The sequence below is a fragment of the Lepisosteus oculatus genome, chromosome 3 (genome assembly GCF_040954835.1).
Source record: "Lepisosteus oculatus isolate fLepOcu1 chromosome 3, fLepOcu1.hap2, whole genome shotgun sequence".
NCBI lineage: Eukaryota > Metazoa > Chordata > Actinopteri > Semionotiformes > Lepisosteidae > Lepisosteus > Lepisosteus oculatus.
In genome coordinates, this window is record NC_090698.1 from 55,312,571 (window position 1) to 55,339,431 (window position 26,861).

Consider the following 26,861-nt stretch of genomic DNA (forward strand, 5'->3'; position numbering starts at 1 on the left):
TTGGTGAAACGCCCAATCAGAATATCGTTTCTCTTCAAAATGTGCTTGAGCGATTTACTCCAAACTTGGTGGATACCATTCTAGAGACAATATAATTAATTTAGCACAAATTGGGGTCTCTGCTTAAACTCAGATGGATACCTGACTGCCATTTTGTTCTCAAACTTGTCATAATATGCCCTTACACTTACAGTATATAGCACTTTTCTGGACACTCCACTCAAACTGCTTAGCAAACTCCCTTCCACCACCTATGTGTAGCACCTACCTGGAAGATACTGTATGACTGCAGCCAAAGTGAGCCAGTACGCTTTGCTCACCACACATCTGCTGTCAGTGGAGAGGACAACAGCAATGAAGCCAATACTATTAGGAGGCCAAGACTGGTAAAGCCAGGGAGTAATGTGGACGGAACACTGGGATTAACACTTCTCAAGAAATGCCTTGAGATTTTTAATGACCGCGGAGAGTCAGATCCTTGGTTTGCTGACCTTTGCTAATTTAGGAACTGCAACATTTAAGTTAAATATTTACTGTATGTTCTTAATCAACTCACAGGACAAAGAGGAGACAGAAGAAAAAAAAATGTAAGTACTTCCTAGGTAAGACATATCTCTCAACATAAAATCTTTTAAAAACACATGAATCTAATATTTAAGCTCCCAAAATGATTAGCAATTCTAAAAAGTCATACTTAGCTTCACCTTTTTATTGCTGAATTACTGGTGGAAAACCATTTAGAGTTATAGTATTTAGTGGAAATATTTTACCTGCTCCCACGTGGTGAACATTTACTGAAGTTATGATGAGTTAATGGAGGTAACATATTGTAAGCAATAATAAAAGCAAGATAATGAGGTTATGTTTGACAGTTATATACAGCAAAAAAAGGATGTGGAAAAATGTAAAAGTCAATTTGGATGAGAAAGGCTGAAAGTAGACTCATCACAATAACTGGAAAAAGAAAACTGCAGTCAAGCTTGACTAATGGAGTGAAGTAATATATATTTCTATTTTTATACTCTGACTTAATTGCATCATTCTTGTCAGGCAGTTTCCAAGAAAGTGGCGTGTCATTTTGATGGAGTAGTACGCCTAATAATCTCAGACATTAAAAGCAGCAGCAGGAGATTGTTTTAAAGGTACGAAATGGGGGAGCAAAGAGGTCCAAGTCTTTTTTTTTCTTTATGTCATTTATTACTCTTATTATGTGAATATGATAAAGATAAGTGAACCAAGAAGAAGTGATTCATAAAAACTGTTTCATGAGAATGAATAATTGAAGTATCCAAAATAACTTTCTCATGGTAAGAGGCCGGTTTCTTAAGTGATATACTGTACCACTCTGAGAGGGATATAGTGTTACATAAATTAGAAGTTATCACTTCTCTGAAGTAGCTGTTCAAAGATGGATGTGGGTATTAGGCTACTTTTAAGTACAAGGTTGAAGGAGAGGCCTAAAGAGGATAGTCTAGAGGAGGTGTAGTAATACTTCAACGAAGAAGTGGAGTTATTTTTACTCTGGTTATTTTTTTAGCTTTTCAATTCAGTGAAGGAGTTAGACCAAAGATGGCTACAAGATAAAAAAATGATTAAAATGCATGATCCATTATAACAATCAAATCAAGCTTATGTGCTCATTTTAAGTGCATCACGAGTGATGATGATATTATACTGTACTCCAGTGGCCTCTGGCACTGTCAAATAATCTGCACTCGGACACTGTTTGGTGATTCAGGCTGTTTGACTGGACTTTAAGATTGTGGCTGTCAGCCAAATGCTTCATTCCTAGCGTTTTCTTTTTTGTGCATAGTCATTGTCATGTTGACTGTGTGATTACTTTACTTCCTATCAATCACAAGTGTAGAAAGTAATTGCTTGCAAGTTAAAAAAACTCGACTGCCACTTTTGTCAACCTTGCCTTCGATTTTGAAAACAAACAACTGTTTCTTTTTATGAATGATAAACTACTGTATATGATTAAATTTGCTTTGCTCAAACTTCACCTTGCCTGCTTCTTTCATTAACATACAGTACACATTGCACTGCATTCTACGATTGACTTAATTCATATCCAATTATAATAGAAGTGTATGGGTTTGTTCTGTCAGTGAACTCATTTTTATATTTACAGTATATATCTTAATTTGTATCAGGTTCTACTTCTTTTGTCTAGTTCAAAAATAATCTGGGCTTTGGTTTTTGCATGTTTTACAAGCCAGAATGGCACTTTACAAATTTCTCAAGATTAACAGCAAATATTACTAGTTTCAGCGGTTCTTCTAAGGGTTGCCATTTACTTCTTCTCTCAGCATTATGGTAGTCATGATCTGAAAAACGTTTTGCTAAACATTTGCTTGACTGTTTATTAAAATACATTTTTTTCAATTTGATAATTGAAAATTAATATTTTATACCATGTCACAAGCATAAGAAATCCTTTATTTAAAGCAGACAGGTTTTTGTGCTATTGTAATGAGCACAGCACTGCTTTGTGGCCACTGGGATTGCATATCGGCTCTGAGGCTCAGTGGTATATGCCTTTGCTCCAAATGATGATCTCCTCTTTCACTGCTGGAGAATTCTTGGGGGCGATGTCACTCTGTAACACTGAACCCTGTTATTCTATACCTACATAAATATTCTGTCACATCTACAGTATGTCCATTGAATTGCTTCTGGGTGGGCTACAGGGATCTACATTAGCCCAAGAAAACAACAAAATACCCTTATATCTTTATTGGTCAATCTACTGAAGGCCAGTTTTTGTTCAGTTTCAATGATCTTCTCCCCTATTGCTTTTTTCCTGCCACTATGGTTTTTTAGTGCTCAGACAACCAGTAAAGTAATTGCAACAGCAACAGTCAATCAAACTTCAGTCTGTGCTCAGAGACCTGTCAGTCAGTAAGAACCAACTAAACTGCAAATTGCTTCCTCATATAGGATTCAAATGCAAGCTATGTTTAAGAAGACTAAATTTCTAAGCATTTTTCCACAAGGGAGCTTGTGTTTCTGAAAAATACCCACGTATTTGTTAAAAAACAGCTAGCTTCAAGAATGTTTAAAAAGCATGAATATATCTATCGTCTTCTGCTGCATGTGTTCTGAATATTTCCTGAATATTTCCTTAATGTTTCTTCAACTATCAGTATAACTTGTTTCTTAACTAACTACCAGGGATAACACATCATCTTAAAAGCCTTCTCCAGACAGACTGGTAGAAAGTATTCAGGAAAGGCTAATTAATGTCACACAAAGTTAAAATCCTTGGGTGAGAATAAAACCTTTTGTTAGTGCTGTTCTAATTCTACTTCACAATTGTATCACCCTTGCCTATTTTGAAAAGTCTTTAAGTAGCCTTGTGCAAATCTCATTTCTGGTGCTTGAGCCAGAAAATGAGCCTAAAAGATTACTTTATGTCCCATTTTCAGTGGGTAAAAAACCATGGAAAAAGTTAATCTATCCAATTAAAATTAAGAACACAGGATATAATACTAATATAAACTTCAGAGCAGTTATAAAATGAGGGGAGCCCCTTTGAATCATCTAGCTTTTTCGATTGCTGGTAGCTAATTCATCCAAGTATCTCATTTGGCGTTAGCTAGAAAAGCAAAAATATTACACAAAGGAATACTGTACTTCTATCTTTCCATTTTCTAGCCCCTCTGTCCAATATAGTGTGGCACTGGAGCTGGAGTCTATCCCAGCAAACAAAAGAAACAAGGCAGGATACACTGTGGATGGGATGCCTGTCCATGACAAGTCCAGTATTCAGTATTGTTATTTAGTACTGTTTTGCCTTCGCAGTAAAACACGATAGAGACAATGGGAGGAGCACTCTAGTCTCAATGAGTTGAGGCCAATAGTTATGACTGTAGTGATGGAGACTCTTGGAAAAAGTCTCAAGTTACACATTGTGGCTGCAATAGAGTCAGATCTTGACCTTCTCCAGTTTGCCTGCCATCCTGAAATGGGAGTTGACAAACGTTTTCTACGTTTATAAACAATGAGAGAGGAAGAATTATTTAGGGACTGTAGACTTCTCTTTGGTGATTTTTCATCAGCTTTAAATACAATGTAGCCTCAGATTTTGGTCGAAAAACTTGTCACACGTTTCAGCTTCCATGTTTCATCAACTTATTACGTGACTCATTAATTTTGAGACTAATAGAACCCAAAATGTACTTACAGTATGTACATGTGGGTTGCCATCTGACCCTGTGTGTACGTCTTCTGATTCAACATGAAGCTGTGTTCTTTGTCCCTCCTTCTTCATCTAATATACTGATACTAGTCTCTCTTCTTTCAGAGACTGGAGAAACACATGGGACAATTCTGGACCAATTTGTCAACTTGTGTGATATTTCTTACCTTCAGAGGAATGTGTGAAAAAAAAGAAATGATTGTTGATTTAAAAAATGTAATAATTCCCATTTATTTGTCTATAATTCATAGATTTTGTCACCATTTCTTTTCTTCAAGTACAACTGGTAAAATATCACCAGGCCCTTTATTTATCTTTATCTGATTGTAGTACACAAAATACATCTATTTTTTCTAAGCCAATACTGTTTGATATCGAAATTTGTCTTTCTTCAGCCCGGTTAACTGAAATAGTTATTCAATGCATCAGCATTTTCTTTTTAAGAGATTCCCATTTATATCTTTGGGACACTTCCTCCTTTACTGTTTTATGATGTTGTAATACTGAAAAACCATTTTAAATAGATCTAGATTCTCTTTATCTTTGTAATTTTCCTTTTCTCCTTCACTTGCAATTGATGATATTCCTTTTCTTTAATTGTATCCCATTATTTTAACAGATTTATCCTCATATAATCCTGGCTACAAAAGTTACATAAGCACAAGACTCTATATTCTGCTCTAATGCTAATCCTAAATGCAGCCCGCTTACTAATTACATGCATTCAGTAAATGAAAACCCTACATCAGTAAAACATTTTCCTAAATTTTATTGTGTATGTTAAAGTTTGTCTTGGTCACTGCTGGCTATGGCACAAAGTACATAACTTTATCTTTATAAACCATGTTGTCCTGACCTTTTTGAACTAGATCCATACTAATCCATACTTAATCCATGTTAAATCAATACTAATTGCACTTAAAAGGTATTGTGTAGCTCACAGCATGATAAAATGACGAATGGCTCTAAAGTAAGAGCAGAATGTTCACAATCCTCAAACTGTCTGTGGCATTTAAAAAGAAAACAAAACAGGGAGAAAATGTGAAATATATGCAAGTTAACACCAAAAGTGTGATTGTGGGACTAAATACGAGACAATGTTATTACCAGATCCCGTCCTTCAGAGATAACATTTGTAAGATCACCCATCATTAGTGGGAAGGTCATCAACGATAAGTATTTGCATAATTATATTCTTGGAATACTTGAAATGGACCTGAGCAAGGTGGCCATGAGGAAAATCAGCTGACCTATCATAAGGAAGGGCCCTAACCAACAATACAATTGGAAACAGGTGAGCTTTATTAGGAAGCACAATATATAAATGACCTGGAAGGACTGAGTGGGGTGGAAGCCAGTAGGAAGATGCAAGAAATAGGAAGTATTGGGTGCACGGCGAAATTTGTATAGAGTTTAAGGAATAACGGACTGAAACGAAGACGGACTTCTGTTTACGAATTGAGATTCAGGCCAGGTGGTGGACCTTTCTTAAACGGCAAAGGACTTTATTCACCCTGGAAAGGAGTGTGAGGTCGGAGGTGGAAATGAAAAGAATTGAAAGAGATCACTACAGTGTGAGTAATTCGGACATTCTTTTCTTGATTCGGACTGTTCAATCCCCCTGTGACGCCACACATCTGAGATCTGAGAAATAATTTCTAATTGAACAAATTTTTCAGTTAATCAGCTAATGTGATTTTTGTCCACATCTTCATCAGTTACTAACTGACAGATACCATAAACTGGAGAAATCTAACCGCATATGATTGGAGTATCCCATTTATTTTCTAGACAGGTGATTCCCTCATCGAGAAAGTTGTCTTCATTCCACCAGTACTGTGAATCCACGGTGCTAATTAATGGGCTTAATTGATACACGTCTTTAATTGATTTTACTTTACCCATTTCTGTACTAAGTCCCTTGTTTCAAAAATACTCTAAATCAGTGGTTCTCAAACCCCTAATCCAACCAAAGCATCCAAGTACCACCTACAAGTCATCATCTCATAGGAACCCCAGAATTTCTCAATGACCAACATTAGCGCGTGTGCACACACTCACACATACATATAATTAATATTATAATAATAAACTTAATTTGATATAGCGCCTTTAAAGGTGGCTTCTCAAAGTGTTTTACAGAAAAAAAACATTAACAACAACTAATAAAAAAGCACCATTGCAGTGAGAGGGGTGAGCCTGTTTAGTTGAGCAAAGCAGATGTGAATTAATTTTTCGAGCCTTGATACAATTCACAACGGAGTCTAACAGATATTAAATCGTCAGGCATTTTCTTGACGGCAAAGATCTCGCGGTGAATGTTGTAATGCGTACATTAATTTCTGGAGCAACCAATCTAATTCGTGCAACTACACCGTTATGTCGGCTTGTCATTGCTCTAGCACCGTCTGTACAAACTCCGACCCATTATATCCAGTCGAGGCCATTCTCTTCGATAAATTCATTCAGAAGCTGAAATATGTGCTCTCCTGTAGTTCCTGTTGGTAGCGGTTTACAGAACAGAAAGTCTTCATGGGACATGCCCTCAAACTCGTATCTAACGTAAACGAGCAAATAGGCCAAATCGACAACAGACTCATCTAATTGCAGTGAAAAACATCTGCTCATCTTAACGCGCTCTATCAGTGTACTTTTGATATAATCCTTCATTTCAATAATTCTATGAATGACTGTGTCTTTCAGGGGGAGGGGGGCAGCAGGTCGAGCTGTTTAGCAGCCTTTTCTCATAATACGTGTCAGCTCTTTTGCCAACGGTAAATAAGGTTCTTCAAAAATAGTGTAGCTTACCTGCTTTAGCAATCCGCAAGCTTGCATTTTTCTGCGTTTCCGTTTTTATTTCCGTATTTATTTAAAGTTTTTATTTCATGCGCATGGGAGCGAAACACAGAGAGGCTCGGTGTATTTTTCTCAAATTAGAACAGTTCTTAAAGATTTTTCTGTTATCACGCTTTCGTGTGCTCACAATATTACCTGCGTTCGTAGCACGTATTTCTATGCATTCCTGTGTTTACAACGTTAACATTGTTCCAAAATCACGGACATTCTCCTTTCTCCCTATTTGCTGGAGATACAGTAGCTTTTTTTAAATACAATTGGTCATTTGCATCCGTAGCACGCATTCCTATAGAGTGGTATAGAATTACAGAGTATCTCTTGTGTCCACTGAACTATTAGCGTGCACTGTATCGTAGTACGTAGGCTGCGTATTCGACACGTATTAAAATACAAAATATGAAAACCCGTCCCGATTTTTCAGCGCACACGACACAGTTCCAGGGTCATTTGGCGTACCACTTGCCGGCACGCCACGTACCACTGCCGGTACGCGTACCACAGTTTGAGAACCACTGCTCTAAATCAATTGTATTTTTCCAAGGACTTCAAATTGCAGACCTTATGCAATCTATTTTTATCTTATTTAAGCGTTTAATAGATAATAAATAAACTATATGACCATACAAGTGGAATTGACAATGTATCTTTCAGTTACAACTGTTTTGGTAGTGTAGTGGCAGAACAACAAGAAAAACAGAGAGAAAAGTGAAAAAATAATCATATGGTAAAGGGAATGATAGTCAACAAATACATAGTTTTCTTCTTCCTCCATTACAAAAACAAATAGTTTTTAATTCAAATATCCCATGACCAATGATGGCAGACAGGACATAGCTGACGCTTGATGGTGGAGACTCTGCATTGTGAATGCAAAGATAATTCAACCACTGTAATGTCCAGTAAGGCAAAACAAACACAGTGTTAAACATTATATTTACTAATTAATTTGAATTCCTTACACCTGTCTCTACACTTTAATCAGTGGAATGTGTACTAATGTTCTTTTTCCTTCACATGCCTGGTTTGCTGGTGACCTTGTCTCAAGGTTTTGGAATTAGGTGAATAATGCTTTTGTGTTTGTGTGTACATGTTGTGTATGTTCATATAATGAGAGTTTATCATCACAGTAACAATTCTATGATCAGTGGTTTTGTTTTTTTTCTGCTTTCCAAGACAAATTTGTTTCATTTCAGCTAATACATACAAATGAGAGAATTTCCAATACCAATTATCAATCCCATTCAACATAAATTAAGAACTCAGCAGGGACAAAGGCTTATGGGTTCCTCAGAATCATTAGTTTAAATTTGATTTACCAAAGTAATCAGGAAGGGAATTAAGGTAAAGTGGTCAAATCATGAGAACAACATTCTTATTTACATTTCTAAACTCACTCTAAGGACAATGTAAAAATGTAATATATTTTTCCTACTTGCACGTTATCAATAAGTGACACATTCTAACAAATAAAAAATGCCATGTTGTTAACAAGGAAAATACTATTACTATGTTAATATTTATTACCTATATATGATAAAATCATATATAATGAAAATAGCAGACATACTGTAGCGCAATCTACACCTTTAATACTATTATTGTGCATCATTGTATTTTGCACTAATTTCTATAATATATTCATATTTACCCAGATCAATGCAGATCTTGTTTTATAAAGTGTATGGCATTCATTTTAAGCCATTTGGAGATAGCTGCCAAAGCTCTCAGTTTTCCACCCTAAGAAAGCAATACAGAGCTTTCCCTCAGTCTCCTACTGAACAACATTGGGGGCAGTTCTAGCCTTTCATATACTGTATGTACAGTCACTTCTACAATTATCATGCTTGTTTAAGTCATATACTCCAACACTGGCTTATACTGTACTTACATAGAATATCTAGGGTAAATGTAGCCCTCATGTTTTGCTGTACTGACAAATATGACTTTGCTCTGTGCAATACTATGAAGATCATATTATAACATTAAGATTTTTAAGATAGTATATCCAATCCATGTTTTACCAATATATTATATTTTTAGTTCCTATTTTATTCATAAATCAGCATGCCACTGCAGAGTGTACATCTTAAATAAGGGTATAGTTATCTTACATAGAATTTCAATATGGTACTTCCATTTCTTAAAACGTATCTGCGACCTGTAACCTTGTCTTTTGCAATAAAAGTGTGTACTAAATATGTACTAGTATTAATAATTACTGTCATTTGTCCCAGTCACAATATTGTGTCCAGTATCAAAACAAATTCTTAGCACATCACTTGTCACCCTTTCCCTCTGCACAGATGGAAACAGATATTTAAACATCAACAATATTTTCTTCATTTCCACTATTTGGCCTTTTATTCATTTTATTTAAATGTAAACTTATAACTGGGCAGACACATAAGTGATTTTAACCTCTCATATGTACGGTACATGTATTCAGGATAGGTTAGAGTGATCCACTGAGCAGGAAATGAATAACTGTTTTTTGGTAGAATCCAAATGGAGGTATCAGAGTTGCAAAACATGCAAACTTCAGTATGTCCCACAAAGCAGGATTTTGTAGTTTGATGTTTTGGCAGACTGTGAGAAAGAGGGTAAAACAAAAAAACATAGGGAAACATACATAAGGTAAACTTCCACTTGCATCTCTTTAAACAAGGGTTTAAATAACCAACTAGTCATAGTTGTCCTTAAAAAAATCACATTTAAGCAAGTAGAATTTCATAATATGACATTAAACCAGGACACAAGACAAAACACTCACAGCCAGCCTTCAATAAACAGATACTGTAGTTGGAGGTAAAACTGAAAAAATTCACATTTGGAAGAGTCGATCTATTGTAACAGAATAGCTGGTAGTGACACTGCACCTTTATAATAAAAATAGTTGATCAAGTTCAGATTTTCAGGATATTGTGCAGTTATGGTTAATTTGTAGTGTTACTACAGTACGGGAGTCTTCTGCCCGATGTCTGTATTGACTCTGTATTAACTGCAAAAATCAATCAAGATTTACAACCTGCAATTTAGCTCAATACGTGATTGTATTCATCAAAAATAATGTAAATCGTAAATCATACATCTTAAAGGATAAAGTGTAATATGTACAGTAGGCCCTTATCTTTCCACAGGAGGTTCCATAACATTTCCAGGTAGCCCTGGTGAGGGTACTTATTAAAATAGCAAGGAGCAAGAAGAAAATGTTGTGAAGAGAGGGTGCTTGTCCCCGCATCATTTATAATATATCACAACTGCTTTGTGTTTATTCGTATCATATACAGTATGTTTTACAACCTCTTGCTCTTACTTTACTGTGTGTTCGGGTATGCCTGGGCTGAATGCTGCCCAATGGTTTGTTGTTTCTTCATATTTCTTCCTATTGTTAGATAAGAGTTGTTAGTTGTGACCTGGGTTACTTATGTCTATCATAGGAGGTCTAACTCTCTATACGTCTACACATATCAATTTATTGATATCTGTTGTACTGTATGTACAAACCAGAAATATTATCTCTGTTATGAATATGCTTGTGAATAAGAATGTTGTGGATCCATTTCCCGGCCCCAAGAAGGCTTCTGTTTAGGGAGACTTTGTGATCAATTTAGCAAAACAGCTCATGGTTTAAACAAAGGAGACCTATTGGGCACAAATTAAAAAAAAACAAACATTTTTCATCATAAAAAGTTAAGCTTTATTTGATTTTCTGTTGTTTGTTGAGAAGGGTTAAGTTGCATCAGTTCAGTATTTTTTTCTTTAAACAATTTAAACATTATGTTTTTAAATTAATTTATAATTTTTTTATTTGTTTCTATATTTTTGTCTCTGGATTCTGGTTTAATAGATACAGCTCCAAAGTAATAAAATAACTGAGGACATATACTGTAGCACTCTGCAATTTAAATTTACAAGCCGATAGAAATTCTTAAAGCAATCTTTAAGAAAGAATATTTAAATAGCAAAATATGTTCTATAAAAATAACAACAAAAATGCATTTTAAAATATACTCTGAAATCTAAAAGTTAATTTAGTTAAGAGAAAAAAGTTAAAAAGTTAAGAGACTTTGAATGAATGCTTTGCAAATAAAGTAGCACCATGACATTGTCATGCTCTATAAAGATTTATTTTTGCTCAAATGTCTTACAGTATCTTCTAGTCTCAGGCTCTTCAAAATAAAATTTGTGCAAAATAACTGCCATACCTGTCATGTACCTTAGAGACTGCATTTACATAGGGGTTCTGTTCTTGGCTGATTTCTAAGAGTTGTTGATACTGTATAAAAAAAAAAAGAATGTAAATATTACCAAGTTAAAAAAAAACATTTTTTTTATGTAACACACATTTCTGAAATGATCAGCAAAAAGCAAAAATATTAATAATAAACATTAAAAACCTTTTTTCAATATATTTTCTATTTACAACAAGCTCTGGAAATACTAGCAAAGTCAATAAAAGGCCAAGAATGCCTTAGAAATTAAATTTGTTATCAGCACAAGGTGACAGTGATTGAGTGTATCAGGCCCCTTAGTCTTTTGTAGCACAGTATATATGTGGTTTAATCCATCTGGAGTTGACTAAATTGCAGACAAAAAGATTCAACTGACATGGATTAAATTACCCAAACTTACTGCACACAAAACAGAAGAGCTACTGAATCAGTCCAACTGGGTTGAATGAACAGGCAAAATTAGACTAATGAAACATCCAGAAATAATTGTAACGTGCATGTCAAAATATATGAAATAAAAATATAACCCCGACCCAATTAATCAACTTATTTCTAAATTTGTTCTTTCATTCTTTCAGTTTTCTGTCTTTGACTTTGTACTTGGTTTTTGACTCCTAGTTTGCCATCTCTTCGGATTCTATCCCCTTTACAATCTCACTTTACCATTTCTCACGTTTTTTGGTTTTTGTCTCCTTTCCCCCTTCATTCACATATCTAAAAAAATTTGTTTCCACAGCCAACATATTGTTTTTTCCTTTTTTTGAAAAGTTAAAACACTTATCCTAAAAAATTCAGGACGCATTGTACAGCTTAAACTATTTCATTTTTTAGATATTACAGACAGTAGTGTGGTTGTGACTTTGGCACTGGAACATTGTGGAATCAAATCCTGTCTGTGGTTCTATCCTTGAGAAAATTATGTCACTTTAATATGCTTGAGTAAATTACCTGCTGCATGTGTAAGTACCAAATGTAAGTTGCTTTGGATAACAGTGTCATTGCCATTAATGGATCCGCCTTCTCACCAATAGGCGATCTAACAGTTTAAATGAGAAAAACGTTTTAAAGGGATATTTAAGGACAACATCTTTTCCCAGTAGCACCTTATTGATTTATTTTTTTAGAGAGGCTATACACATAACTTCTTGAAAGATACTGTAAGTGAATTTTAAAAACAAAAACCCTTCACTTTCTCCATTTACACCAGAGATCATTTATTCAGAGGGCATTCATCCATTATCATAAAGCTGCTTATTCCATGCAAGAGCTTTCAGCAAAGCTATGCCTGTCTGAGAAACAGTGAAGCGAAGCAGGACTGCACTCTGGATGGGAAGTCAGTGTATTTTAAGAGAGTATTCAGGGGCCAGGTCATGAAAATTAAACTGTAGAACTCAAATGCTTTTACAGTTATAGTTATAACTTTGCCAAAATAAAATGTTAATAAAACTTTCAAACTCAATATACAACATTGAAGACATCACTGCAAAGGGAATCACACACACATATATATATACTGTATACATTTATCACTTTAATCAGAACACGTAAAATGAAATACTGTTTTTATAAAAATTCTATTTCAGCAGAGACCTAAACGTTCTTCAAAACTTACCCAATATAATACAATATCAAATACAGTAAATGGAGTGAGTTATTCAGACACCTGCAAAGTTTGCATGTGGACATTCAAATCAAGAGAAGTCAGAAAGAATGTTCATGTGATCACTGTTGTCAAGTCTGTTGTTTTTATTTTATGTTTTAGTCTGTTGTTTGATCAAAATAAAATACAAACAAACATGTTGAATACAACATTCCAGCTGTCACATGGACAGCCATTGACATGTTCCCATGACTGCTTGTTTGGAGTCTGGAGTCATTTTTGCAGTATGCCAGTACAACAAGCCATCATGACATTCATCCAGTTTTGCAATCTATCGAACTGAGGACTTAGAGTAAGTATCGTGCAATACGAATTAATTATTGTATTTTGGAAAGCAGGCTCAGAAATACTTAGTTGAATTACTGTATGATTGCTGTAAACAAGCTCTAACTCTGCTGAAGTTTACATGAAATGGACGGTGATCCCCATCACTTTGGCTAAAGGTACTGTACATCATACGTAGGAGTAACACATTGTCCTTGTAATTTAAATACCAACTGTATCTTACCTGGGTAACAGAAATATATATGTTGCTCAGCATTTTTCTATTGGAGACGTAACTTCATTTCTGGTATAAAAAACACACACATAGTTCTATGAACTCTTGACATTCTGTAGAGAGACTGGGACAAGTTTCTTATGGGAAAAAAAACGGTTTGCTAAATGGTACAGATAATTTTTTTAAATTTATCTGTCACTGTCAGGTTTTTTTTTTATCTTTTACAATTTCACCATTAACAAAGTTGGCCCAGCAAAGGTATAATAAAAAATTCATTATAGTATTACAGATGATTAATTAGATGATTACAAGTAAAACTGTCTGCACACATGACATTTATTACCTGCATATGATCTTTTAATGTGTTGTTCAACTAGCTGATGTGAGATCAATGTGAAAATGCAGGTATAAGGTCTCCAGATTGGCTCAGTTATAGAAACTGTGACCCAGACGTTGTGAGCTTGAGCCTTGGGCATGTCACTAGCTGACAGTGGCCAGGAGTTCCAAAATGCCACCAGCAATAAGGTAGGAATAAGTCAGCCAGGTCCACCTATGCTCTTAGTGAAACAAGGACTCCTGTGATGTAGACATGCAGTGGGGAGAGATTAGATGTGCAGTGTGGTGAGTCTCCTCCAGTACGCACTAATTCGCCGATAAAGTAAAGCAGACCTTGAAGCGTATTTGATTGTTCCGGTGCAGGAAAGGAGTTGTGAGCCAAGACATAAAGAAAAAATCAGTGATTCTGAATTGGGTGGCTATAACATGAGAATAAAGACAAAAAATACGATGACCGTGTATTAGAAGATGGATATGTTACACACAAAAGATGAAACAGTGCAGTAAACACAAAAGTCATTATATATTTTTCTTCATTATGTTCATGTGTCTTTTTAAAATTGTTTTTTGAAATCAAATTGCCAAACATTTCTTTCAATAAAAGCCACCTAGGAAAAAGTACTCTTTGATCTGCATGAAGTGACCTTACGTATAATGTACTGTACATGCTAATCAGCTGTTCCGCACTGTGTAAGTCATTACACAGCACTATATTTTACAAGTTGAATTCTATCACAATCTGCCATTTATTTGCAGCAAACTACTACTAGAAAATCAGGCCCATTAAAATCTGTAACATTTCCTTCAACTTTGGCTCTAGGATTCAGCTTTCAATTAAGACCTTGATAGTTCATTGAGATGTAAAACAGGTGAAGAAAACTTAATTGCAAAATTAGGGTCTTTTGGGATGACATAATCCTGAAACCTAATGCACTATAAAATATTCATGTGTAAAAAAAAAATTATTATCAAGCAAGTTTATGAGTGGAGTTAACTGTATAATATTGTTTTATAATTAAAGATGTTTAAAAACATAGAGTTTCACCACATATGCATATGACTGTAAATAATCATTGTTCTGTGGCAAAATCTGGGACCCAGAGCCAATTCATTTGAAAGTCCTTCATATTCAGTGCTTGTACTAATTTGCTGTAGAAACATGATTGAAATGTTGGCACTACCTGTAATTACAGTATATGTATCATTATCTCGACATAGTGATGTTCAATAAGTTACAGATACAAAATGCATTTAAATGTGGCGGCACAAAAAACATTTCAGAAGTTATTGTACTATGGCTATGTAAAATGTATTAGAGACACATCAGTTGCTTCAGTTACCATTTAAAAAGGTTCTTTTGACTCTTTTGGAAACAGTTCAAATGTTTTTAATACTTCTTCTATGCTTATTCACCTGTGTAAAATTAAAAAAATAGTCATAAAGAGTTTTTATTTGTGCAATACTATGTCGTATATGGCAAATATAATTAAAAAAGGATAGGATGAATCACGTGATTAGACCTGGCAAATGCAGGTTTGCTTAACCCATTTTTTTAATATCAGGATGACCTTTGTCAGAGCATACTGTATGTTCAGCTCCTCTAAATGCTGGCTGAGTTCTTTTGTAATTCACACTGTGCTTACAGCTAGAGTGATGCTACTAACCTTGGCAGCTTAAAAATAAAAATAAAACATCTAATTCAACCACTTTATCATTGCATTTTCCTTTTATTTCTGAAAATTTCCGTGAGTTTTATAAAGTCTTCCATTTCTCTCCTGCCAGGATGTTCCTTTGACATGATAATGAGCACATACTGTATACTTTGCCTCTAAACCTATTCATGCTCTTATTATGCACTTAAGTTCTTAGGAAAGTGTAATGAGAAGTTAATTTGGTAAAGAAAATAAAATTGAGTATTTTACATAAAATGTAGAATAAACAAAATACGACAAGGAGGAATTGAAGAACAGAAAGCACTTTTTCTGCAAGCAGAGGCTCTCCATCTCTCTAGGTCGAGTGGCTTCCTCTTATGATCTGTTTTCTCCAATTTATACCAGAAATGTTCTACTGGAGAGTGACAACAAATGAAAAACAGAACAAATTAAAAAGACAAATATCACCCACTGTGAATTAAATTGAATGTGTTCAGGAGGCCTTTGTTTTAGGAAATAAGTGGCTGAGAGCTCCCAAACGTTTGGTTAGACAAATAAAGCAATGAACTGGTGTCAAAGCGCCATCATTGATCTAACTTTAAAACGAGAGCATTTTATAACTGTGTATAAAGGGCAGCAAAATATAAATGTCGTGAAGGCCTAGTTACGGTACTGTATGTAGTACCTTTCAGAATTATTCATACCTTTTCTATGGTGTCCCACTTTGTGAAACTGCAAAACGATGCACATGCATTTTTCTAAAATGAATATTTTAATGAAAACATGACTGCTCAGACCGAAGACAAGTTACAATAAATGTCACCAAAAAGTAAAGATATAATGAAATATTCTATTAGTATTTGGCAAAATACTTCATTGTTTCTGTAGTTTTTTGGTGAAATTTACTGTAACTTGAAATGTTTTGATTGCATAAGTACTCAGACCCATGAATCTGGTCTTTTTTTGATGGAAGCAATTACAGCCACAAGTTTGTTTTGGGTAAGCAAAAAAAAAAAGCGTAAATTAGTGGCTGCAATTTTTGTCTATCCTTCTCGGAGGATGTGCTCAACTTTTCTCAAGTTGCTTGGAGAGTGCTTACAGACAGTACATTTCACAGATTCTCAGTAACTGGGCCACTCAAGGACATTAACTTTCTTATTCTTAATCTACCGCCAATGAAGGTTTGGCTTTGGGTTTGGACCATTTTGATTTGATTGTGTGGAGAAGGCTGAGTGTATGAAAATATGAATTGCTACTTTAAACTGGAATGATTGTAAGCTTAAAAGCACAAAATGTGCAACCATACAAGGGCCTGAATACTTTTGCAAGGCACTTAATACTCTTGTGCCCAGTTGTGGTTCTGGAAGGCTTTAACTTGGAGTAGTTAAATTATTGCCTGAAATGGACCTATTTAGTATCTTTCAGCAATACTTTGGGTCAGGAAGATATATTGTAAAGAGGCAATGATGTTACCCCCAGGACTAAATTTCTACACCTCTACTACCTATGTACTACCCCTAGAGTATGGTTTTATTTGTCCCAGAGTTTGCCAGATGCTCTTTACACTGTAAGCATTTTACATATTTAGATGAGCAAATCGTTTTTTTTTTTTTCAAGAGCCCTGTGTATTCTACAAATTTCCATTAGTTTAGCAAGAAAAGACTGCTTTAAATTTTATTGACATCTAACCCATGTCTACAATGTACACGTCTTCTGTCTGCCAGTAGACAAATGCCTCAGGCAACAATTTCAACTAGCCGTTTTTGGATACCTGGACATTTGCTAGTGTGCTGAATTATTACTGTAAACAGATTTGAGTCTTTATTTAATGTTAAAGTACTATAAAACACATTCAAGTGTGATATATTATCTTAAGCAGCTGATTACCTAGTTTAGGAAGAAACCTAAAAAGTCAAGGAGGATGGTATGATCATTGCATTTGCATGATATTCAATGCTGTGCAGTGAAATTATCAACAAGCCAACACCAGATATTGGCATTAACTGCCCCAAACTATTACGCTGCTGCCACCAAAACAACATTTTACCTTAACATACCTATCAGCAAACTTCACTTTATTTTATTTTACTTCTTTATTTTGTTGACATGTACTCTGCCACTGCCAAATGAGACATGAGAAATGGGATTCTTCAGGAAACATAACTCAAAGTGGTGGTCTTGCCCAAGTTGGTGTGCAAGCTGGAGTCACACCATTACCCATCCTTAGGTTTACACGACGTCCAGTGATGCGCGGTTGTGTTCGCAGTTGTAGCTGTTGCTGTGTGGAAGAGACTTGTCAGGTGGTCCCTCCAAATCGCATAACTCGGTTACACTCCCAGTCCTTTTCCAGTCCGCTGCAGATGATCATTTTCATGCGTAAGGTATAGCCTGCAAATTTTAGCTCCCAACCCAATACCCATCACTGGGTATAAAAGTGCTGCGTAATTTTCATAATCCCTTGCTTTTTGTTAGCAGCTGTATTTTTTTCTGTGCAGTAATGACCCCTCAGGATGTTCCCTCCCAGACTGTTACAAATAAATGCTCGGGTGTGGGTGAACACGAGTGTCAGTAGTATGGTTGGAGTCTACTGATGGTAGATGTGTGGGGCCCTTACTGTCTGTGTCTTTGCATTGACTCTGCCAGCTATTCTGCTGGTGAACACCCTTTTGCGTGTGCAAATTCAGAAGAACACTCTATGACATTTGTCAGATCAAAAAAAATATCTTCTACCAATATTTCACAACACTTTTGAGTATATTATAAATCTAACTGGTCAGAATTCCATGTTAAATTTAGTGATGAATTCTGTCTATGGGAAACGGATACAACAAAGAACTTACCTGGCTTTCAAATACTGTCAAAAATACTTTCAAATGTTATTCTCATATTCTCTAGAAAAGACACTTACTGTTGACACTTACTGTAACACACATAAGTAGGACTCCTTTGCAAATAAGGAAATGTCACCAGACTTTAAAAAAAATATACATTTCAGAGAAAGAATACAAATTATTTACATCAGATATGTTATTAGACTAAATCAGTGTGAATATTTGTAAAGAGAACAATTTATTTTTAATGTCTTTTCACAGATACATAGAAATATTCATTTTGACATACAATTTACAAAAAAAAGTTGAAAACGTATATTTACAGCTGTACATATAATAAAACAATCCGTATCAAATTTTTTTAACAATAAAAACTCACCAACATTCAGCACCTTAAAGTCGGTATTCAGTCTTCCTATACAAATATTAATTTCATACATATCACAATAGCCATATACATCACAGATGTATCTATGCACATCACAAAAAAAACATTAATACAGTAATACAAAATGATTCATTCTTTGTTAGGTAGAAAATGAGAATCACTAGTTTGGTGAAATTTAATCTCATTGAAGTATAAAGTAACCTCTTACTTTCAAGCTGTGCTTCTAACTGCACTGCATTGTAAATGGTTGCCAGAAGTAGTAATCTTAAAATTACTCAAAGGCCGCATTGCCACCTAAAAAAATGAGAATTTCTTCTCACTTTAGTAAATCTTTTGCATATGCACATTTCCATGGTCTAGCTTGAATGACTTTTGAAAATTAAAATGCCTTTATTTGAAGATGAACACTTTGAGAAGCTATTTAAAGACATCAAAATGGCTCTAGTAAACACCAATTCCATGTGGGCATTCACAGAGAACAATGCACACCAGAGCAGAAGTGATGCTTAAGAGCTGGGAATCTTTGTAATGTGACACTTGATAAATACTGCTTTCCTACTGACTGAGCTCGAAAAAAAACAAGAAAATCCAGCAAAACTTGGCTTGTAAGCCACTAAGTATAGGAACAAAAAATGGTAAACTGAGATGTATTTTTTAAATGGTTGTAAAGATCTTTGAAAAAACCATCTTACAGCATACTTCACTCTTTTTCAGTTTTACCCACAAGTACATACTTCTCTGTATGAGCAGGAAATCTTGAAATATTTTTAACAACTGTTTCAAATGTAAACATCATAATCTCCAACTTCTTTCAAAATCTGTGCTTGCCCTTCTCTTACAACCAGACAAATACAATCACTAACTATTAAAAACTATTCAATATGTTAATGGATTCTACCACTTATTTAAATTATGTTCACAGAACGGGGTCAGGCCATTACTAAATACAGAAACATTTTCAGTTTAAGGTTCTTAGAACCTTAGAACACTTGCTTAAGAACCAGGTTTGTTTTTCTAATTTCATTGGCAGATTTTAAAAGGAAAAATAATTGTATATCTATACTTTGTGCATGATCTAATTTCAAATGTTCTGTCTTGATTAGCTTTTTTTTCTTTTACATAAAACTGCATTCTGATATTTTAAGAATGGCATGAAGGAAAAAGGTCTAATAAAATAAGCAGCATTTCAAGATTTATATCTCTTGAACTGAAAAACAGCTTGCTGTTCAGCAATTACTGTACCTCCCATGTATGCAAATAGAAAAATAATTTAGCCCTGAGGCTGCTAATTAGCACAACAGTACAGTACTAAACTTTTCACACAGTATTTTGATTTTAAATTAAGGTCAGTAATGAAACAGCACGTAAAATCTTTGGTACCAATATTAAGGGCACCTATTCCGATTTAAGTACATCCAAAAATGTTTCTCCACTATATATAAAATCCTTATTGAGCATGACTAAAACTTCCTGACCTGTGACTTCCTCCTAGGTTTTATCACACCAAGCTGTCACAGCTGATAAACTCCTTGACAGGTTTATGGATGTGCATAGCTGTGGTGCATTAAGGAAAGAAAGAGCCTTGTGCAGCTTTGTTTTATCAACTTCCCTTTCAGTGACAAGCCTGCCACACCAATCAATCTCTCAAGAAAAGCTGCTTGGGGCCACGGCTGCAAATCCCTTGCCAGAACAACACATTCAGCTCATCAGAAATTCTGATCTCGCCACCATTCATAACTAGAGGACTTGGTACTGTAACTGGGTGTTGGCAGACAGCATATCTTTTGACCTCTTTCTGAAGATCTGTTGCCATTATTTTACAAAGCTCTGAGCAAACTGACAGCTGCCAAGCTTTCCTTTTTATTTGACAACCAGCTCGTCCGCTACGCCTTTGACTCTTTTTAGTTCAATCAGTATGGAACTGATTTTACTTTTCGAATTCAGAACTTCAAAAATCTCATATGCTTGCTTCTTGTTTCATCATAACTTTGCAGTCAAAATGTTTTCTTACATTCACTGACTGTATTTCCTCAATCATTTCAGTTATCAGTGCAGGTCCCAGACGTCTTCCTTCTACATAATTATCCCAATTACCAGTTAAAACTCTCTGATCCCATGCCAAAGTGATTATATTCCATCATTGAGGCAAACATAGTCCAAAAGAGATCAAGGCTGTGTGCATTTAGTAGTTGTCAATTTGAGAGCACCTTTGTTGTGCAACATCTTCAATGTTTTAAACTCCAGTGGCATTCTATGTGGACTTGCATTTGAGAAGTATCTGTATTTGAGTTCATCATAATAGTGGTATTTAACTGGTCTTCCTTGAGAATCTTTTGGAAAAGGCCAAAATCCATACAGGTGGATCTCGTCACAAAAGCGTGTGGCCAAGGTGTACATCAGAAGTCCAGTGCTGGGTCGTTTGATATTAATTTTGTTTGTCAGCCAGTACCTGTAACAGAAACAAACAGTAATAAGAAAAAAGTACACAATAACCTCTAGAGAAAAAGCGACAGGCAATTGTAGAAGAGGCAGAGTCCCACATATTGTACAAATGTACATTTTTGAAAGCGAGCAGTGGTTGTTTTTTATCAGGTTCTGTTTTTGTCACTTCAAGAAACTAGGATAATAATAATTTTTTACAGTGCCTTTAAAAGCCATCTGAAAACATTTTACAATTATACTGTACATACTACATAGTGATTCATCTTATGTTAATTTGCAAATATGCTGCAATTTCTTCGTACATTTGTTGCTTTGATGATTAAACCACAAGGCAGCATTTGATGCAGAGGACAAACTTAAGAAACTACTTTACACTGCATTGTGAACAAAGAATTTTCATTCATTTTAATACTGTAATGCACAATGCACTTATATTTCCATAGTACTGGGTAAACAGTTATTTATAGTGCAATGCCTTTAATTCTGTATTAGATATTTTGCTTGTATCAACAATCAAAAGCATCGCAGAAAAAACCCCAAAAGACAATAAAAACAATAAAAGTATAGACAACCTAAAAAATAAATAAGAATTTCTTTCTTATACTACATTAACACATTTCTTGAGAACTGTTTTATTTAGTTACTATACGAAGACAAAGAATAAATGTCCCCAAACATTTCTTATAGAAGTGTCTAGACTATTTCTGAGTTCCAGAACTTGCCATTGTGAGGATGTTTCATTATTCATTGATTCACTATACGGTGACATATTTTAGAATACCAACTGGCTCTTTTTTAAAGAGCATAACAGTACAATTAAACAAAATTAAATTAAAAATGACCAAACCAAGAAAACCAGGCAAAACAAAACAAATAAAACCAAAACCAAGAAAACACATAAGAAGATAAAACTGTCACAAAAAAGCCTTCTGACCAACACGATTTATTTGGGGTGTTTTAAGAGCTTTGGAGAGTTGCCACTAAAGGCCTCTGTCACCCACAGAGAGCAGGCAAACAACATGAACACACAGTAAACCAGCTGAGCAAAGGTCAAGCGAAGGTGAATAAGCAGATAGAATATTGTCAAGTTAATGAGGAGCCAAGCCATGTGGAGCCTTCAGCTTAAGCAGAAGGACTTTAAAGTGAACTGGAAACCTGGCAGGAAGCTAGTGCTGAGGGCTCCAAGACAGGTGATGTGACCAGTTGTGCATGACCTAGTGATGTGTCTAGCTTCCTGGACATAAATCAAACTTAAAAAAAAAGTTATACTAAGAGCCTCCTGCAAGTAGGATGTTACGATAATTATCCTTGAAAAAATATTTTTATTCCATCCTCTAATTTTCCATTAAAAAACAAAATAGCATAGGATACAGACACGTAATAGTGTCCAAGATGGAACAAATTAAGTCTTGGCAATTTTGAAATAACTTACCTTCATTTAAATATTTTAATGAATATTTAAATAAGATCAATTAACTACTATAATTAATTAGGGGGCGGAGCGGTGGCTCTGTGGCTAAGGATCTACGCCGGTGGCTGGAAGGTTGCCGGTTCAAATCCCGCGGCTGGCAGAGGAATCCTACTCTGTTGGGCCCCTGAGCAAGGCCCTTAACCCCAACTGCTCCTGGGGCACTGTATAAATGGCTGACCCTGTGCTCTGACCCCAAGCTTAGTATGTGAAAAGACGAATTCCTAATGCAAAACATTGTATATGGCCAATAAAGAGATCTTATCTTATCTCAAAAGTTGGCAATATGAAATCTCAGAATTGTATCACCAATTGTGATTATATTCTCACCATTTAATAAATCATTCCACATGCTAATTATTTTAGCACCTCTTCAGAGTGGCATGTTTCTGTTCATAAAAGTGCATTTCCTTTATGAAGCAAGCAGTGAAATATACAGTTGTGGGCTCTGTCTATAATCATCATCATCATCATCATCATGACACTCAAAGTGTGTCTTTTTATGAGTCAAAGGTGATTGATGAAACACTAAACATTTGTCTTTTCTTGCATGATTTGGAGTAAATCCAACCTCCCCACAAAACACATTGTTTAATGTTTCCTGATTCACCATAAACCTCCACTTCTCACAGGATATGCCCTGTCAGACAAAGTTCATGTCTATTGATGCTTTATGTAAATTACTTTGCCTTTTCAACAAAATTCCATCAAATTACAAGCCCCATGTAACTTGATAAACTTCAGAAAAGTAATAGGGAGGTTTAACAATCCTGGTAATGATTGTTATTTGGTCATGGGTTTTACCCAAACAAGTGCACAGAATGAAGCAATTGAAGACAGACAATGCTGGTGGAAGAGATCAATAAGCAAAACTAAATTCACTTAGTATACAGTATACTGTACAATTTTAAACTCAGTACAATGGAATAATTTAGGAAGTATAGCATATACAATTTTCTGGTTGGTGTATGATTGTCATTAACATTATTAAGTGTAAGACTAGAAAATTCACAATATTGCGTAGATTGAAGGGATATTAATCAAAACTAGAAATAAGTGTATTTATGATCAGTGCTCTTACATACAAACAGTATTGGGACAATCTCCAGAACCAGCATAAAGTTCAATATTTAAGATGCCATGAGTTTACAACACAAAACAAACTAAGGAAGGACCTCAATTTTTAATAATTAAAATTGCACTTCAGATGTATAGATTATGAAAAAAGCGAGCAATATAAAGACTCAAATCATCTTTTCGTCACAGACAAAACAAGGTAGGACAGGTTCATTTTAGCTGAGGAATCGAACTGTTCAGCAAGACTGACACGAGAGAAACACTAAAAACAAAACCCAAAGCATCTCATGTTGCAGTGTTCCTTGGAATAACATTGATCAAAGGACATTTGACCAATGGTCCAACATCTTCTACTGAACAACAGACACTAAATTAACTCCTGCCAGCTGATAGGTAACAACAGGAAAGCTACTGTTTGTTTTACGTCTGCCAAATGCCGCAGCCAGACCTGACTATGAATCAGCCACGCTGCTGACAGACAGCTGCTACCAATGCCAAACTAAAGTGACTAACCACCTGCACCAGTCAGTAACACTGCTCATCAGGAATCTCTATTTCAAGGTTCACATTCTTTGAAGAAAGCTGGAAACAAATGATAACAAAATTAATATTTAGTTATCTTTTTATTGTTTTAATTAGGTTTTTCCCACAGGAAATGGGTTTAATTATGCCTATTGACATCAAGAGAAAAACAAGTCCTTAACTATAACACAAGTATGCCAATTCCAATTCATGATGAGCCAGAAAATAATTACTCACAAGTATATCTGTAGGTATATGAGATTAGGAGACAACTATTGAGAATGTGCTTTACTAAATGGTGGTAGCAGGATACAGAAGAACAACAGAACTGATTTCTTCTGAGCGTTAATTACACTATCTACAGTATTCCCATTAACCCACAGAAACAGAGGACTTATCTGGGGGCAAACCAATAGGAGGGAAACTGCTGCTGTTAAATTTCCACTAAAATAATGTCTAGGTATGCAATTTCCATATTCAAGCCAAAATAGCTAATTGGGCCAGGCCTGCTTTCCTGGGCATTTAGTGAACAAAGACCACATGACTCCCCCAAGGATGGGACAACAGCTAAAGGCAGAGCCTACCTCCTAGGTAGACTGGAGAAATCAGGGTCAAGTACCCAGCTGACAGTATAACAGTACAGCACACCAGTTATGAATCTACAAAGTCTTAGCCACTATGCTACGCTGCCCACATACTGTATACAAAAATGTTGTCATGTCCCATGTCTGCAAGACCATTTTCACACATAAATAGCACATTCATACATAATAGTATACTTGCGTTTGCAGTCAATATGTTGACGGGTGCCGTGCTACAATGAATGCAATGTGGTTCAGGCTGAAAGATGTACAAAATCCAGTGATCAAAGGTACTTCACTTTTCTCATTACAGATGTCACCATTGACTTATTAGAAAATTTTAGTCATCTTCTCAACACTATAAACTACAGCAGGAGTCAGCCAAATTACTTGGCAGGAGATCTCAACGCAGGAGTACTGTTACTATATAATCATACTATGACTTCTATTAAAATTCAAGGAATCAGCTTTTACAATTACCATATAATTCTTCCTCTGTTAGAAAGAACACCATCATTCTGAGTGACTATATTCAATGGCTATTTAATATTTCACATAAGTAAATGGAAACAATTATTCTGCATAAATAAAAGCTTTTAAGAATTCAATGCCAATATTACAAGCAAAGATTCTAATTTTATTCAATTTAGTATGTTTTCTACTCAATGCCCAATCTCTTATCAGTGTACCTGGGTACTACAAAAAGTTTCTCTAGAAATACTTGGACCATGGAACAATTTATCTATCTGTGTCAGTATTATATGTAACTAGTTAAAGAGTTGCAAGTGGAACACAGTGATAGTAAAGATACAAACACATTCCTCATGCAAAACTATGTAGTGCATGTGCGTACAGCGAACAGCCTATAGCAGATAATCAAGAGTAATAAGCTTTTAAGTGAGATCAGACGAATGGGCATGAGTGAGCTATAAACACTGAAAACACAAGATGACAGAAAGAGCAAGACCAAGAGCAAGAAAGAAGCAGCTTTTTAGAGGAATACATCTTATCACTAAGTGTTAGTTGCTAAGATGTCTATGAATTACAAGAGTACTGGAAGGTGGAGACTGGGTATTCTTTAAATTGGAGGGAGTTGAAGCGGGGTCAGCTTGTCTGTAGAAGGAGGGAGTATGTACCTCAGTAGTAATTCCACTGTAAGTGGGAGGTACTGTAGCTGTCTGCCTAACGCTCGGAGCCCACAAGCGACAAGGGCTAGGGATACTGCAGTGTGCAAGTCGTCAGAGAACTAGAGGTAGTTGGAGAAGGAACACTTCGGCATTCAATTACAAATGTGCATAGCCTGGTGTCCAGCAGGCACTGGTATCACTCCGCTCCAGTAGTATGTTAGCTAGGAGTGAGGTACACCGAGAAGTGAAATTGGTTTAGTTCACCGAGGGGTGGCGTAACTTATTGATCACTGAGCCTGGGAATGTGCGAGCGAAGGGCTCGGAGATCCTATAATGTGTTAACACTCGCGTGGAGCGAGATGAGTGACCAACAAATCTTCCCTAGTTAGATATCTGTGGCCTTGAGTCCTTGCCTCAGGGGTAGTAGCTGCAAGATTCCCAAGGAGGCTGAACAATTAGTGCACTACTTTTGGCGGAGAATAGACCTTGTGCCATCAGGCCGGTTCTTGCCTCTAATGTAATTTGCCAAGGTTAGGGGAGGCTGGTCTTGTAGTGTGCATGTACTGGGAAAGATTTAGAGACAATATGAATAGTCTCACCACCAGAGTGGTACAGCAACAGGCTCTCTGGAATAAAAACCCAGTGGCAGGCCACAGAATTGCCACAGTCCTGCAAAATGTTGGATCAAACAGCAGCAAACCTCTGGACGGTGGCACCAAAAAAATAGCTGTAGCTCACGCCACAAGTTGCAACAAGTTGCAATAGTTTTGACATCAACAATCAACAAAATCTGACTAAATCTCCATATAGTGTATCCTTGACATACATAGAACTAAAAATTGAAAAAAGGACATTTTATTTATTAGAAAAGGTGAATCTTTGAATATTTTTCTATTATAGCTGCACAATGTCAGAATGTTCACTTATCTGTATACAGTAACTGATTTATCAGTTTTTGTTAGGGCCAAAGGACATTGTTAACATAG

General features: G+C 35.6%; 1 protein-coding gene across 1 annotated transcript in view; it reads right to left on the reverse strand.

Moving 5' to 3' along the window:
- Positions 1–18,491: 18,491 nt before the first annotated feature.
- The window catches only part of st8sia4 (ST8 alpha-N-acetyl-neuraminide alpha-2,8-sialyltransferase 4), a 60,129-nt gene continuing 51,759 nt past the window's right edge, over positions 18,492–26,861 (reverse strand). Inside the window, exon 5 of the mRNA XM_006626861.3 lies at positions 18,492–21,107. Coding sequence (XP_006626924.2) covers positions 20,825–21,107 — 283 coding nt within the window. The 3' untranslated portion in view covers positions 18,492–20,824. The remainder of the gene's footprint in view (positions 21,108–26,861) is intronic.